Source organism: Dasypus novemcinctus, chromosome 4, assembly GCF_030445035.2.
Source record: "Dasypus novemcinctus isolate mDasNov1 chromosome 4, mDasNov1.1.hap2, whole genome shotgun sequence".
Taxonomy (NCBI): domain Eukaryota; kingdom Metazoa; phylum Chordata; class Mammalia; order Cingulata; family Dasypodidae; genus Dasypus; species Dasypus novemcinctus.
In genome coordinates this window covers 168,491,221-168,507,888 of record NC_080676.1, presented here as the reverse complement: position 1 = coordinate 168,507,888, position 16,668 = coordinate 168,491,221, and the positions used below count along the sequence as shown (strand labels likewise).

At 53.1% G+C, this 16,668-nt stretch overlaps 1 protein-coding gene across 1 annotated transcript in view; it reads right to left on the bottom strand.

Moving 5' to 3' along the window:
* Positions 1–16,668, bottom strand: part of DIP2A (disco interacting protein 2 homolog A) — a 181,332-nt gene that overhangs the window by 47,350 nt on the left and 117,314 nt on the right. Inside the window, 7 exon segments of the mRNA XM_058296388.2 lie at positions 813–906; positions 1,068–1,132; positions 2,368–2,470; positions 2,888–2,997; positions 3,285–3,408; positions 4,577–4,687; positions 10,389–10,480. Of these exon segments, the coding sequence (XP_058152371.1) occupies positions 813–906; positions 1,068–1,132; positions 2,368–2,470; positions 2,888–2,997; positions 3,285–3,408; positions 4,577–4,687; positions 10,389–10,480 (699 nt within the window).

Genomic DNA, 16,668 nt, shown 5'->3' with positions numbered 1-16,668 from the left:
GGGGAAGGGGAAGGGGAAGGGGAGGGGGCGGGCAGAGGCAGGACCGAGGACCCGCATGGACGGCTGGCCGCCCTTCTGGCTGTGTACCCACTACGGCGCTGCTGGCTTTGGCTTTCCTCTAAAATGGACCTACAGCTGCTCTGAGACTAGAAGCCACATCTGAAAACACATTCAGCAGCCCATGTGCCCAGGAACGGGCACTGTGATCAGCAGCTGGAACGCAGGTGGCTGTGTCAAATTAGTGCAATGAAAAAGCCTGGGCCACCTCGGGGCCATGGAAGGTGCCGCCAGAGCAGAGCCAGAGCCAGGGCGCAGGCCACAGGGGCAGGGGCCGGGGCGGGGGGCGCGGGGCAGCGGGGGCAGGGGCCGGGGCGGGGGGGCGCGGGCCGCGGGCCGCGGGGGCAGCGGCTGGGACGGGGGGCGCAGGGCCGCGGGGCGAGGGGGCCGGGGGGGGGGGCGCGGGCCGCGAGGGCAGGGGGACCAGGGTGGGGGCTGCGGTGGCAGGGGACCAGGGGGCGGGACGTAGGCCATGGGGGCGGGGGGGCCAGAGCACATGCTGTGGGGGCAGAAGGCTGGCTGCCCACCCCGCCCTGCCGGGCAGCCCAGGCCTCCCCGTGGCAGCTCCACTGACGCCGACCTCTTTGCTCCTGGTGTCCTGGCACCCACGTGGCCGAGCGCAGGCCACAGGGCACAGGAGCCCTGCAGTCATCAGCACCGCCCGGGGCTCCGCTGACAGCCAGAGGGCAGTGCTGCGCTGCTGTCCTCCCCCTTAACCAAGGACCCCAGGCAGAGGCGCCCTGAGAGGCCGTTACCTCTGAAGGCGCACACGCTCTGAATCCAGGAGAGCGGGTCGGCCTTCATCAGGGCGTAGGGCACGCTGACGACGTGCATTCTGTTCAGGACGCTCTGCGGGAGGAAGGAGCCGTGTGAGGGCCCAGCCGCTCACCTGCGGTCACCACAACCGGCCTCTTCCTGGCCCGAGCCCACCCTAAGGGAGGGGGCACCGACACCGAGAGGAACACCTGAGCAGCCACCCGACATCAGACGACCTGGCGCGCAGCACTCACGGTCAGCACTCCGTGCCACAGGCCGGCGTCCCTCTTGAAGTCCAGCACGTTCGTCAACGTTTCCGCTGAAAGTGGACAAAGATGGTCAAGCTGAACGGGCTCCTCAAAGGCCCGGCACACAACTCAGGACTGAAATTCAGCCCTGCTGACCTAAGAGACTGCACAGGCCTTATCACGGGCTCCAGCCAATGTTCTGGGTGAATATTCTTTTCGGAACGAGGAGTTGGGGATATCTTTATTCCTCAATTCCTCCTTTCGCGCCCCAGGGCCAGAAACAAATTTCCTTCCTGAGCCCAGGCGCTCCCGGCCCACCTCCCCTCAGAGGCTGCTTCTCCCCTGCCCGCTTCTGCCTCCAAGGCGAGTAACGGCGTGTCCCAGGGAGCTGGGCAGGTCCCTGCAGTTCCAGCACAGCGCCTGGCCACGTCCTCAGCAGGACACGCCTGGGCTCCTGCCACGGCCACCCGCACCAGAGCGTGAGCGAGCGTGAGGGAGGGAAACCCATCTGCGTGCAGGACGTGCAGTGGGCGCTGAGCGAGAATAATGGAAGCAGTCTCTTTGTTAGCTAAAAAGGCCAAATTACAGCTGACTATTGTAGGATTAGCACAGGGCCTGAGGAAAAAGAAAACCATGGGACTTGATTTGATAAAATTAATATTAAAAATTACGAAAGGTCCCTTGAAAATACCTAAAATCCTTTTCCAAATTTCCACCGTCTTTAGCTGTGCCCTCAAGCTGTCTCTTGCTTTTAAACTCCAATGTTTGATATTTTAAAATTCCATTCTATTTTGCTTTCCAGTTCAATGACAGAATTGCAAGGTAAGAAACTACCATGTATCTGTTTTTGTAGATCTTTACAATATTTTTGTAAGTTAAACATTTGATATTTAACAGTAAATGGGGGGCTGCCTCCACTTTACTAAGAGATAATCTAACACCGAATTAGTCTATTATGACCATAAGGGCTGCACCTGCATATTTACATGCACGACAGCTTAAGCCAAAAACAGTCACAGAAAGCAGTAATGGGAGGTGTGTCCCGTAAGACTGTTTTCTTTTTCCTTTCCTTTTTTTAAGTGCAGGGTGCGCTGCACTCAGCCCCGTCAGACTGAACCAGCGCACGTGTCGCCGGGCAGCGCGTGAGCATCATGCTCCCTAGACCGCCGCCCTGAGTGGCCGCCTGGCGCTGAGAGGACCCGGGCGTGGCCTGCCACAGCACTCCTCGCTTGGCACAGCCGGGCCGGAGAGTGATGCTGCCACCACGCGCGGCATGAGGCGCACAGCGGCCCCCAGCAGCCTTTACCTTCCGCGTAGCCGCACGCCTGCGTCAGAGCACGGCACTGCGCCAACAGGGACGCGTGCGACACGGCGATCCCCATGGTGCTGCCCTCTTTGCTGGTTTTATACTGAAATGTTGAAAGAAAACATCTGTTACGTCCTGTTTCTAGAGGGGACGGCAGACAGAACGGAGCTGATGGCTTCGACCACCTCCGGGGCGCGATTCCTCGCACTGGACGGGAAAACGCACTTTGCTCTGATATGAGGAGGCACCCTTCAGCTTGTCCTGGGGCAGGGCCGGGGGCATCGAGCGGCCGGCCCGTGAAATCGCGTGTCCCGGTAAGGGACGCACCAGGTCAGGGCGAGATCTGAGATCTGGGTACGGTGTGGTATGGCACTTTTAAGTTTCTACCTTTATGAAGGTAAAACTCAAGGAGAAACCTTAGCCTGAAATTTTAAAAGGAAAACAATAAGGCAGCACGTCCCCTCGTGTAAAACAAAACCTAAGCCCGAAAGGGTGGCTCCTGGTCCGGGGAGGTCCTCACCTCGATGTAGGCGGTCCCGGCCCCCGCGCTCGCAGCTGGAGGGTGCCAGTCCTTGGGAGGTTTTGCCAGATGCTTCCCATCGACCACCAGCCAGGACAGGGGGGGCCAACCTGCCGGAGCACAGACGGCCGCAGCTGAGGGCATGAGGCTCTACCCGGGGAGCGGCCGGGGGACCGGAGGGCTGAAGGCACATTTAGCGTCAGCAGCTGCCACGCGGACGGCGCGCTCTAGACGCTCAGAACCAGGGGGGCTCTGCGTCACCAGATGCAGACAGGTGCGCCAGGGGCGCGAGCAAGGTCTTCCTCGGTGAAGACCCTCAGCCCTGAACATGCTCAGGTCCTGGAGGTTTGCCTCGAGGCTCAGCTGACCAAGAAGCACGCGCCCTCCGGACACTCACCTCTGAAAGTCGCCACGTCGCCTGACTGCGCCTTGGGCAGGCCCTTCTGACAGGCGTCCGTGGTCAGGGCCAGGGCAACGCCACAGCTGCCCAGCAGGAACCCCACCTGCCGGCCGCCCGCGTCCTGGGGAATAAGCAATGGCAGCCGTGAGACGTCGCCACGGCCAGAAGGGCCCTGCTGCCCTTCACAAAACACACAGCACGTTAATCCTTTCATAGGCACATGCTGTATTTTCGTGAAATTAAAATGTAAGAGTTTTAAAATTTAATAGATGCTTTTTGTTTTGTTTTTGCGATGCAATAAAAAAGCTCTGCATAATGGGCCAATTTCTCAGGGTTTATTCTTGCGTGTGACATTTAGAAGCATTTTGTTAACTCCAATCATAACAGCAATAACATTCCTACTTGGATTGTGTTGGAAATCTATAGATTAATTTGGAGAGGCCTGACATTTCAACAATATTAATTATTTCCAGGCAGAAATACAGCACGTCTTCATTCAGTTAAGTCTTCCTTTATGCACACCCCTTGTAAAGTTTTGTCAATTTTCTATATATGTTGACAAATTTCTGGTAAAGAATTTCCCTAAGAATCATTATATACTATCCTTTTAAATTACTGGTAGGTTTTATTTGCAGATTGTACTTGGGGGATTTTCAAATATTTGCTGTTGATGACGCTTTACATTAACAACTGCCTGAACGCCGGGAGAGGCTGATAGATACTGACTTTCTAAAAACAACACCTAGGCTACTCTTAAAATGATGTATTTTTCAAAAATAAGATTACTGATATTTATATCTAAAATATTATTGCTAACTAGAACAGCAAGTATCCCACATTAATCATTTGCCAATAATAAAAACTGCTTGCCAACATTAAGTGAACAGAAACATAAGGGAATTTTCATCTTGTATTCAAACGTGCTCTGAGAGATGAGCCGCAATATAGCACAGTGATGATGCATTTATCCCTAAGGAATGAAGATCATCATCAGCAAATAAGCACTTTTGGGGAAAAGTTTAACAAAATCTTATCTAATCACAAATTCTGTTCCTTAGGGGAAAAGGCTCCTCAACCAAGATGTAACAGCTCCCCCTACGGAGAGCATGGCTGGGGTTTGTTACTAGCCGAGTTGTTGGCAGCACACGAACAGGACACACGGACAGAGGATTCCTGCGCCGTGCCCCGCTGCATCCTTCAACCGGGCCGGTCGCGGGTCTGCAGCCCACTCCCCCGACCAGCCCAGAACCAAAGCTCCCGCATGGCCTCCAACTGGACGGCGCAGTTACCTTTCTCGTCAGCGGCACTTCTATGGGGACAGGAGTCAGCGCTGCCAGGAGACACCCGTAAAACGCGACCGTGAACATCACAGGGTCACTGTTGGGGAACACAAGCGCCACCTGAAACCGCAGAGGCAGAGCAGTGAGACCTCAAAGGACGTTCCGGCGTTTCAGCGTCTAGACTGCTCATCAGGTGGGATTCAGAAATTCTAGTTTTCTTATAGTTCTCTAGATTTAGTTCAAAAAACCTAATGTGGGGTCTGAATTTCCTCGTTCGTGTAACTTTTAGTAAATGCCTTTCAGTCTGGGGAGCCCTCTGGCCTGTGCTAGGCCTCTGGCTGTACGGGGGCTCCTGTGCGCTCTGACCACGTGGCTGCACGGGCTGGACGTGGGCGACAAGGCTGTCACTGTAAATTACCAGCCTGAGGGTAGAGAAAGAATCACACTGTAGCTAAAACACTTCTCAAAGAAACAGTTCTAACGCCCAGGTGGTTCGTCCTAGACGAGCATGTCCTAGCACTGGCCCACAGCTGCCCTCCGCCCAGCACCAGCTGCGCTGCCAGCGACAAGCTCCCGTTTATTTACACACGCACACCACAGGGAATGAAACAACAAGCATGCCAACGAAAAACCACAGCCCCATCTCACCCTTCCCCACTCCCCAAGGCAGCCACTTTAAAAATACTTTCAGATCTTCCTTCTGCTGCTATCATATTTCCAAAGATTATGCTGATATTACCGATTTTTAAAAAAAATAAGATACCTATCTTATTTCCATTATAGACAAGTATTTAACTTTCTTGCATTCCTTCCCCTTACCTTTCTCCTATCCCAATTTCCAACTTTTATAATACTAGGTTAAACCAAAAGCTATTTATGAAATATAGCCCTTGTAAGCTGCAAATATTGTAATAATTGTGTTTGAAATCTTAGGTTATAAGTCAAATAGTATTTAATTAAGTAAACTATTAAAACAGGGCTTTTGAAAATGTGTAACAATGAGTAAACCCTCTGTTTCAAAGACAAAATTTAATCTATATTTACTCTGTACTTGAAGTCTGGAAATCAAGTTTCTAACAAGTTTGCTTCTTCACAAAGGCAGAATCCTTCTTCAAAAGTTGTTTTTAATAGTGGTTGCCTGCGAACTTTATAATCTCCAAACTACATGTTTGGTATGGGAAATATGTTCTTAGAGAATTCATTAAGTACACAATTTGATGACATATACTGTCATAGGATGTTGACTTTGTCACCAATCTCTGATAACTAATTCATTCAGAGACCTCACTGATCTTTTTATATTAAACATAACTATGGAAATTCTCTTGCAAGTCAAGAAAGTATCTGTAAAGCCTTTATCCTTATAAGACTTCTTTCCAAGAAAAATAACTATTAGAGATTCTTACAGACTCATCCTAAAGCCCAAAAAATATTATAATTACTTTTACAGGATCATTCTAAAGCATAACAGAAAATTTAACTCATAAGCACAACATACTTATATTTTTTAGCCAAGTACGCATTTCTTTTCTGTCTGAAGGCAACAGCTACTTTGCCTTCTGTGTATGCACTGGCTAATTTATTCCAAACGCCATCACTGCTTTTTTCCAAATAACTAACCCACAGCGAACTTCTAAGTCTCATATGCTGCCAACCACCTCCCACCAGGGCGCCCTCCTCCTGGCCCTGCCGCTGACCACCTCCCACCAGGGCACCCTCCCTCCTCCTGGCCCTGCCGCTGACCACCTCCCACCAGGGCGCCCTCCTGGCCCTGCCGCTGACCACCTCCCACCAGGGCACCCTCCTGGCCCTGCCGCTGACCACCTCCCACCAGGGCGCCCTCCTCCTGGCCCTGCCGCTGACCACCTCCCACCAGGGCACCCTCCCTCCTTCTGGCCCTGCCGCTGACCACCTCCCACCAGGGCGCCCTCCTCCTGGCCCTGCCGCTGACCACCTCCCACCAGGGCGCCCTCCTCCTGGCCCTGCCGCTGATCACCTCCCACCAGGGCGCCCTCCTGGCCCTGCCGCTGACCACCTCCCACCAGGGCGCCCTCCTCCTGGCCCTGCCGCTGACCACATCCCACCAGGGCGCCCTCCTCCTGGCCCTGCCGCTGATCACCTCCCACCAGGGCGCCCTCCTCCTGGCCCTGCCGCTGACCACCTCCCACCAGGGCGCCCTCCTGGCCCTGCCGCTGACCACCTCCCACCAGGGCGCCCTCCTCCTGGCCCTGCCGCTGACCACCTCCCACCAGGGCGCCCTCCTGGCCCTGCCGCTGACCACCTCCCACCAGGGCACCCTCCTCCTGGCCCTGCCGCTGATCACCTCCCACCAGGGCACCCTCCTCCTGGCCCTGCCGCTGATCACCTCCCACCAGGGCACCCTCCTCCTGGCCCTGCCGCTGACCACCTCCCACCAGGGCGCCCTCCTCCTGGCCCTGCCGCTGACCACCTCCCACCAGGGCGCCCTCCTCCTGGCCCTGCCGCTGATCACCTCCCACCAGGGCGCCCTCCTCCTGGCCCTGCCGCTGACCACCTCCCACCAGGGCGCCCTCCTGGCCCTGCCGCTGACCACCTCCCACCAGGGCGCCCTCCTCCTGGCCCTGCCGCTGACCACCTCCCACCAGGGCGCCCTCCTGGCCCTGCCGCTGACCACCTCCCACCAGGGCACCCTCCTCCTGGCCCTGCCGCTGATCACCTCCCACCAGGGCACCCTCCTCCTGGCCCTGCCGCTGATCACCTCCCACCAGGGCACCCTCCTCCTGGCCCTGCCGCTGACCACCTCCCACCAGGGCGCCCTCCTCCTGGCGCTGCCGCTGACCACCTCCCACCAGGGCACCCTCCTGGCTCTGCCGCTGACCACCTCCCACCAGGGCACCCTCCTGGCCCTGCCGCTGACCACCTCCCACCAGGGCGCCCTCCTCCTGGCCCTGCCGCTGACCACCTCCCACCAGGGCACCCTCCCTCCTCCTGGCCCTGCCGCTGACCACCTCCCACCAGGGCGCCCTCCTGGCCCTGCCGCTGACCACCTCCCACCAGGGCACCCTCCTCCTGGCCCTGCCGCTGATCACCTCCCACCAGGGCGCCCTCCTGGCCCTGCCGCTGACCACCTCCCACCAGGGCGCCCTCCTCCTGGCCCTGCCGCTGACCACCTCCCACCAGGGCACCCTCCTGGCCCTGCCGCTGACCACCTCCCACCAGGGCGCCCTCCTTCCTCCTGGCCCTGCCGCTGACCACCTCCCACCAGGGCGCCCTCCTGGCCCTGCCGCTGACCACCTCCCACCAGGGCACCCTCCTCCTGGCCCTGCCGCTGATCACCTCCCACCAGGGCGCCCTCCTGGCCCTGCCGCTGACCACCTCCCACCAGGGCGCCCTCCTCCTGGCCCTGCCGCTGACCACATCCCACCAGGGCGCCCTCCTCCTGGCCCTGCCGCTGATCACCTCCCACCAGGGCGCCCTCCTCCTGGCCCTGCCGCTGACCACCTCCCACCAGGGCACCCTCTTGGCCCTGCCGCTGACCACCTCCCACCAGGGCGCCCTCCTCCTGGCCCTGCCGCTGATCACCTCCCACCAGGGCGCCCTCCTGGCCCTGCCGCTGACCACCTCCCACCAGGGCGCCCTCCTCCTGGCCCTGCCACTGACCACCTCCCACCAGGGCGCCCTCCTCCTGGCCCTGCCGCTGACCACCTCCCACCAGGGCGCCCTCCTCCTGGCCCTGCCGCTGACCACCTCCCACCAGGGCGCCCTCCTCCTGGCCCTGCCGCTGACCACCTCCCACCAGGGCACCCTCCTGGCCCTGCCGCTGACCACCTCCCACCAGGGCACCCTCCTCCTGGCCCTGCCGCTGACCACCTCCCACCAGGGCACCCTCCTCCTGGCCCTGCCGCTGACCACCTCCCACCAGGGCACCCTCCTGGCCCTGCCGCTGACCACCTCCCACCAGGGCGCCCTCCTCCTGGCCCTGCCGCTGACCACCTCCCACCAGGGCACCCTCCTCCTGGCCCTGCCGCTGACCACCTCCCACCAGGGCACCCTCCTGGCCCTGCCGCTGACCACCTCCCACCAGGGCGGCCTCCCTCTGGCCCTCTCTGGGTGCCTGAGGCCATTCTGGGGCCTCACTTTGTGGCTCTCTGTCTGGAGCTTACCCCTCATTTGGCTGAAACACATCCTCTAGGAACCTGCCAAGGAAGGGTGCTCAGAAGGCAAATGTTTTTGAGTTCTACCTGTCTAAAAATGGCTACATCATCCTTGCATTTGTTGAATGCTTTGGGAAACATAATTGCAAGAAAAAGCTACATCTCTGAGATTCTAGAGGTATCACTCTTTTTTTCAGACTAACTACTGAAAGGCCCCAAAGCCACCGTGATTGCCGAGCCTTTGTCTACACCTTGATTTTTTGTCCCTCTTGGAAGCTTTGGGATTCTTTTCTGGCTCTCTGGGATCATGCCATTTCACCGTTATGTGCTTTGCTGCAAATCAATTTAGATCCCTGAAAGACCTCTCACTTTGAACGCTCAAGCTCTCCAGGTCTGGGGTATCATCTTGCATTATCATCATTTAAAATTCCCACCTGCTGCTCTCCTTCTCTTTACAAAACTCCTATTAGTCAGATGTTGGGCCATCCTTTTTAAAATTATTTTCATTATTTATTTTTATTATTTAAGATACATAGATCACAAAAAATGTTACATTAAAAAACATACGCGGTCCCCACCTCCACCCCCGCGGGGGCTTCTTGATCAGTCTTCACTTCTCGCACTATGTTTCTTCCCTACTTTTCATTTCTTGGTCTTTCCTACCAGCATCGTTCTCTTGATTTAGGGAATAAAATCTGCATCTCAGATCTCCAGGGACATTAATACTAATTTTCAAAAGAAATTTGTTTCTATATCTAGCTTTCTTCCACATTTGTTTCTTTGTTTCCTTCTTTCTTCCCTTTTCTTTCCTTTTTGGTTGTTTTCTTTCACACTGGAAGCTTCTCACTCAAATGTCCTTGCCTACTGGTTTCGTGGAACTCTAGGGTAGCTGCCAAAGGAGAGGTTCGTTGCCAAGCGATCAGATCACAGGACCTCTTCCACTAGTGATTCCGTGACTGAATGCTGATTTTTCCCAGTCTCCTGTTTTCCCTCCTGGGCCCCCTGGTACACCTGGGGTCCTCAAGCCTCGATCAGCCCCCCTAGCGCGCTGCTGCCCAAGAGAACTTTCTGCGATAAGTGGAACGCTGGATCTCTGCCCTGCCCAACGCAGGAGCCACCGGCCACATGTGGCTACCGAGCCCGTGCAATGTGCCTCATGGGCCCGAGGAACACTCTGTAATTTTATCTAATTGTGGTTGATTGGAACAGCCACATGAGGCTACTGTCAACCATTCTGAGCAGCACAGGACAACACAGTAGGCCTCTAGCCTCCTCTGCACTTAGTTCCTGCAGACAGGTAAGAAGGGGGTGCTGGCTGCAGGGGATGGGGAAGGAGATGACTCTAAAGCACATATAATCTCAAAATAAGGTCAAAGTTAACTCATAAACTTTATGCTTTGGAAATTTAATATGCAAATTTTAATTAATATTTTCTTAACAGCGACATATATGAATTCAAATAGAAAAGAAAATGAAGAATCAGTGAATGTGCAATGAGGGACAATAAGAACAGTCATTTTACACCATCACAGACTTTTTCTATCTTTAGTATTTGTTAATTGCTGACTATAAATTCCTTTTATCAATGCTATGATCTAACCGCCTGATAGAACACTAATGTCAATGAAACAGATTTTTCAAGTTTCTGTTTTAGCTCACTCCAATAAAGTTACATTCTAGTTACTTACTCTGTCTCCAGCTTTAAGTAGTGGTTCATTCTTACTAGTCAGTTTATTAAGTAGAGTATAAGCTAGCTTTAAACTCCGACTCCAAAGTTTGCCTAAAATAAAATAAAAATACTAAGCAAAGTAAAATTTAGGAAACTAATAATTAACACTTTAATGCAGCAATCATTGTATCCCATCATGTACCATTTTCCTATCACTGGAAATTCAGGTAGTTTCCAACTGATAACTATTCTGAACAATGCTGTAATGAACATCACAGATGCCTCTTAAAGATAACATACAGATTTTTAATACAAAAATGAAAGAATTTCATTGTAGAAAATTGGGACTATAGGAAGTGTTCTTTCTGCCTGTGTACACACACATGCATGTGCCCACATATACATGTATGTGTAATGTTCCAGAAATTTCACCCTGCTTTTTCCAATCAACGCTGCATTCTTTCTATAATGCGTTACACATCATTTATAACAGCAGCATAGAACTCACCTAGCAACAACTTAGGAGGTGGTTGTGTCTTGGTCTCCACTCTACTCAGGAGAAGACAGGGAGATGTTAAGTAATCTGCCCAGAGCCAGCAGCGGCTGGAGGGGTCATGGCCCAGGATCCGGCGTTAGCCCTCCGAGGTCCTGCCCACGCTTCCCTTGCTGATGCGCAGCCTCTGTGCACAGCGCACAGCTCTCGTGAGTGCCTGGCAAGGCAGAGCTTTAACGAGGAAGATGGAAGAGAAACCAAGGAAAAAGAGAGGGACAGAACGCATCCAGGGAGGTTTACAGGAGCAAGAGTGGCGACGGGGCAGGAAGGCAGCAGAGCCGAGCCCTCCTCAGCACCCACGGCAGCCGTGGGCACTTTCCTGCGCGGCGAGCCGAGGAAGCGATGCAAGGCCACCAGCGAGCCCCCTCAGGTTCCTGTGGCAGAACCACATGCGGTTTGAGCAGACGTACTCTCGGAAGCAATGTTCAAATTTCAATGTAAATAATACTAAAACTCAGGTACGTAAAGGAACAAGCAAACTGTGGGATCTAATAAATGAGAAAAACATTCAACTCAAAACATTTTTGCCTTGGGAAACGGACTTTGGCCCAGTGGTTAGGGCATCCGTCTACCACATGGGAGGTCCGCGGTTCGAACCCCGGGCCTCCTTGACCCGTGTGGAGCTGGCCATGCGCAGTGCTGATGCGCGCAAGGAGTGCCGTGCCACGCAAGGCTGTCCCCCGCGTGGGGAAGCCCCATGCGCAAGGAGTGCGCCCGTGAGGAAAGCCGCCCAGCGTGAAAAGAACGAGCAGCCTGCCCAGGAATGGCGCCGCCCACACTTCCCGTGCCGCTGACGACAACAGAAGCGGACAAAGAAACAAGACGCAGCAAATAGACACCAAGAATAGACAACCAGGGGAGGGGGGGAAATTAAATAAATAAATAAATCTTAAAAAAAAAAAACAAAACATTTTTGCCTTAACCTATTTAAAATGGTGATTTTGAGATGCTGATCACTGTAATACATAAAGATTTTCATACCAAATTCAGCCCTATACAAAAAGGATAATATATTGTGCCCAAGCCAGTTTTATCCCAGGAATGTGAGATTTAACTGAAAATTGAAATAATTTGCCACATTAGAAGGTTAAAAATGAAAATAAACCAGACATCTCAATAGATGGAAGGATTGTCAAAAAATTGAACAGTCATTCATGATTTTAAAAATCTTTCTTAAATATTAAATGAAAGGAAACTTCCTTAGGGTGATAAAGGGTATATCTAACAATCCTAGAGGAAACGCCATCACCAAAACACTGTGGCAGTTTGAGAGAGATTATGTTTGTAAACTGGTCTGTTCCTCTGGGCATGATGCCCTTCGACTGATTAAAATTCAAAGGCTTTAAGTTTATTTGATTAAATCAATATTAGGGCTTCTGATCTGACCACGTCACTAGGGCATGCAGGGTTAGTCCCCGCCCCTCTGGGGGGCTACACAAAGAGATGCTCCATCAAGAACACAGAGGAACAGACGCACAGGGAAAGACAAGGCAGAGAAGAGAACTTGGTTTTGATGCTGGAGCCCTAGGGAGAGCTGAGACGTTCGCTTGATGGTTTACAGCTGACCTTGTGAAGATGAGAGAGCAGGTGAGCCTCGTCCAGCCACAGCTGAGATCAGAAGAAGCTGGGACCACGGAGCCTTAAGAGAAAGAGGCAGGCTGAGCCCTCGCAGAAGTCACCTGCCATCTTGCGTCAACATGAAGCAACTGACTTTGGATGAGAAAGTACCTTTTATGGACTATTTAAGTTGAACTCTTTAGGGCCTGGTAACTGTAAGCTTCTACCCCAAATAAATACCCTTTACAAAAGCCAACAGAGTTCTGGTGCTGTGCATCAGTGCCCCATGGCTGACTAGTACAGAGACTCGGGAGCGGAGTGCTCCCTCTAGTACAGAGACTCGGGTGCGGAGTGCTCCCTCTAGTACAGAGACTCGGGTGTGGAGTGCTCCCTCTAGTACAGAGACTCGGGAGCGGAGTGCTCCCTCTAGTACAGAGACTCGGGTGCGGAGTGCTCCCTCTAGTACAGAGACTCGGGTGCGGAGTGCTCCCTCTAGTACAGAGACTCGGGTGCGGAGTGCTCCCTCTAGTACAGAGACTCGGGTGCGGAGTGCTCCCTCTAGTACAGAGACTCGGGTGCGGAGTGCTCCCTCTAGTACAGAGACTCGGGTGTGGAATGCTCCCTCTGAGAGAAGAAGCAAGTCAAAGACACCTGCTTTCAGCATTTTACTGAAAATCTAACACGGCACTAAGGGGGAGGCAAGAGGCTCTGGTAAAACAATGGAAATAAAGAAAACTGTTATTATTTACAGAATGACAGGATTGTGTAGGCAGAAAATCCAAGAGAATCTTCCATAGTTGAATTTAGCAAGATTGTCAGATATAACATTAACATACAAACATCAGTAATTTCTATACATAAGCAATAAAGAGCAAATAATTTTAAAACAGTATTGAGACAAAGTGAAAAAAAGACTTCAGAAAGTGGAGGGATGTGCAATGTTCAAGGACTGATTCAAAGCCATGCTCACCAAAAGTGACACAGAAATACACAGGGCACGGGCAGCAGGGCCCTCCTGAAGAAGCAAACAAGATGCGAAGACCTGCGGCCTTCCTGGGGTCAAGAGTCTATACAGAGTATGGTAATGACACAAGGATAAAAAAATGAGTCAGCATAAAACAAAGAACCCAAAGTAGATCCAGCCATTGTAGACGCGTCAGCTTATGGCCAAAGCTGCACTGCAGGAGCAGCGAAAGGGCAGCCTTTACTTTCAACACCAACAGGACAGTCTGTTATCAATATAGAAAGAATGTGGCACGAACTCAACCTCACACCATGAGCAAAAATAAATTCCAGGTGTCTGTCAAGTTAGACTTGAAAAGCAACAACAGTAATGCTTTCCCAAGATAAGAAAAGCATTCCATGACCTTGCCTATGGAAAGGGTCCTTCAAGAGGACACAAAAGCAGTAACATACAGGAGAAAGAGAGGCTGCACAGAGCTTCCGTGCACAAGATGCCATCACAGGGTAGAGCAGACGGCCGGAGACGCTGCAGGCAACCCAGAATCCATAAAAGAACTCCACAGATGACTCCCAATCACATATGCGCGAAAAGATTCAGGAAATGCTTAATTCAATAGGTACTTTCCAAGATGGTTTTAAAAATAGGAAAAGACCTCCAGTGACCTATTGCATCAGGGAAATGCAAATTAAAATCACAATGACTATCACCAGATATTCTCAGCAGATTAACTAAAATTAATAAACCTGAAAGTACCAAATGTTGACAACGGTAAGGAGAGGGTAAAAAACTCACACACTGATGGAGTAAGCGTGAACTGGAAAACAGTTTGGCACTACCTTGTAAATGTGAGATATGCGTAACCCCAGCCTAGTACTTTCACTCCTCATGTCCGAGGTGGTGCTCTAGCAGCACTGCGGCCGAGGCAGGCAGAGCGGGGATCGGAGGAGGAAGGGGCAGGAAACCCAATGAGCCACACAAACAGCACCTGTAAGAGAAACGGAAGCCAAAGCCTGCTGACTAGCATCAGGCTGCCCAGTCACAGCAGCTTATGGCATGCACCCTGCAGCCCAGTGCACGTGTCCTGCAGCCTGTGGCACTCACCTGCAGCTCACAGCACCCGCCCTGCAGCAGCTCATGGCACACACCCTGCAGCAGCTTATGGCATGCACCCCACAGCCCAGTGCACGTGTCCTGCAGCCTGTGGCACTCACCTGCAGCTCACAGCACCCGCCCTGCAGCAGCTCATGGCACACACCCTGCAGCAGCTTATGGCATGCACCCCGCAGCCCAGTGCACGTGTCCTGCAGCCTGTGGCACTCACCTGCAGCTCACAGCACCCGCCCTTCAGCAGCTCATGGCACACACCCTGCAGCAGCTTATGGCATGCACCCCGCAGCCCAGTGCACGTGTCCTGCAGCCTGTGGCACTCACCTGCAGCTCACAGCACCCGCCCTTCAGCAGCTCATGGCACACACCCTGCAGCAGCTTATGGCATGCACCCCGCAGCCCAGTGCACGTGTCCTGCAGCCTGTGGCACTCACCTGCAGCTCACAGCACCCGCCCTGCAGCAGCTCATGGCACACACCCTGCAGCAGCTTATGGCATGCACCCCGCAGCCCAGTGCACGTGTCCTGCAGCCTGTGGCACTCACCTGCAGCTCACAGCACCCGCCCTGCAGCAGCTCATGGCACACACCCTGCAGCAGCTTATGGCATGCACCCTACAGCCCAGTGCACGTGTCCTGCAGCCTGTGGCACTCACCTGCAGCTCACAGCACCCGCCCTGCAGCAGCTCATGGCATGCACCCTGCAGCCCACGGAGCGCTCCTGCATGGGAGAAACCAGCACTGCTGGCTGCACGAGTCCCAGGCGCCTCAAGCACATGCCAACTCCTGGGGCTGAGGCGGAGGCTAACGGCCCACCTGAAACTCCTCTAGGAGCACCGTGGGGTCCCTGAGCAACCATGACGGGCCAGCACCATGCGTGGGGACCCTCTGGAGGAAAGGGGCACCGAGTGTGCCAGGCACTGGAGGCAAAGGCAAAGCTGAGGCGCTGGCCTGGTCGCAGTGCGGCCCATGGTCGCAGGCCTGACGTGCTTCAATGACCAATTCCTGGGCCGTCGGGTTTCAGGGAGAGAGCTGACTTCTACAGGGAGACCAGATGGCCTAATGGCCTAAAGTCTGTCTCCTGGAACTGGGGAGGTCAGGCTTTTACAGACCAGCAGGGGCAGGTGGGCGAGGCTCCACCATGCAGTGCAGGCGCCACACCCACTCTCTTCTGAACTCTCGGCTACTGCAGGGCTCGGCCAGCCTCGTGGGCTGCAGTGACCAGCCACTCTTCTGTCTGTCCAGAGGAGGGAAGGGGCAATTTCTCCTGAGAAAGACAGTATCATTTGGAGCCTCGGTAATTTTTTTAAATACACAAATATTCAATACCCAATAAAATAATATTAGGAATGCCAAAAAAGAAATTCTCCTGACCAAGAACCAAGAGAAAAAAATAGATAAGAGCAAGAGCTAAAGGTGATCCAGATATTAGAGTTAACAGACTTTAAAATCACTACAATTAACGTGTATCCAAGGCAATAAAGGAAAACGCATGGAATGCTGAAACGTTTTCCTAGATAGCTGAAATAGGAATTAGAAGGAAGAAATGAAAACTCTAAACTGAAAAATACAATACTTAACATTAAGAAATCACCAGGGGTTTTGAGGCAGGCTAGTTTAGGGAACAAAAAATGAATTTGGGACCTGGCAGAAAACCATGGCCATGAAACACATGGCCAAGGAATCCCACCTGGAAACCCTCTGAAGGAAAGACCCACCACCAGAATGCGGCTGGAGGAACCACGAGAAATTTCCTTGATGTCCGGGATCAAGGAAAAGCCCCAAATCATCTCGAGCATCCTCGCCACTGGGCCCCCAGGGGAACTGATGAGTGGGGTCAGCAGTCAAAACTGCAAAGAGCTGGACTCCTCGCCCAACATTAACAAGGGGTGCGGTAATTAACAGTTTAAAAGAGCAAGCACAAGTCAAACTATCCCTTTTACACCATTTTTGCCCTTTCTCTGCATGGACAGAATACAAATACACCTGGGGACGTGTAATCTGTAAATCAACCCTTTTTTTCCTTTTTCTTCTTTGCCTGGACCAGCCTCCAAGTATATCTGGGACCCATAATCTGCTCTTTTCTTCCTCTTCTCTCATTTTCTTAGTAAACTACTGGC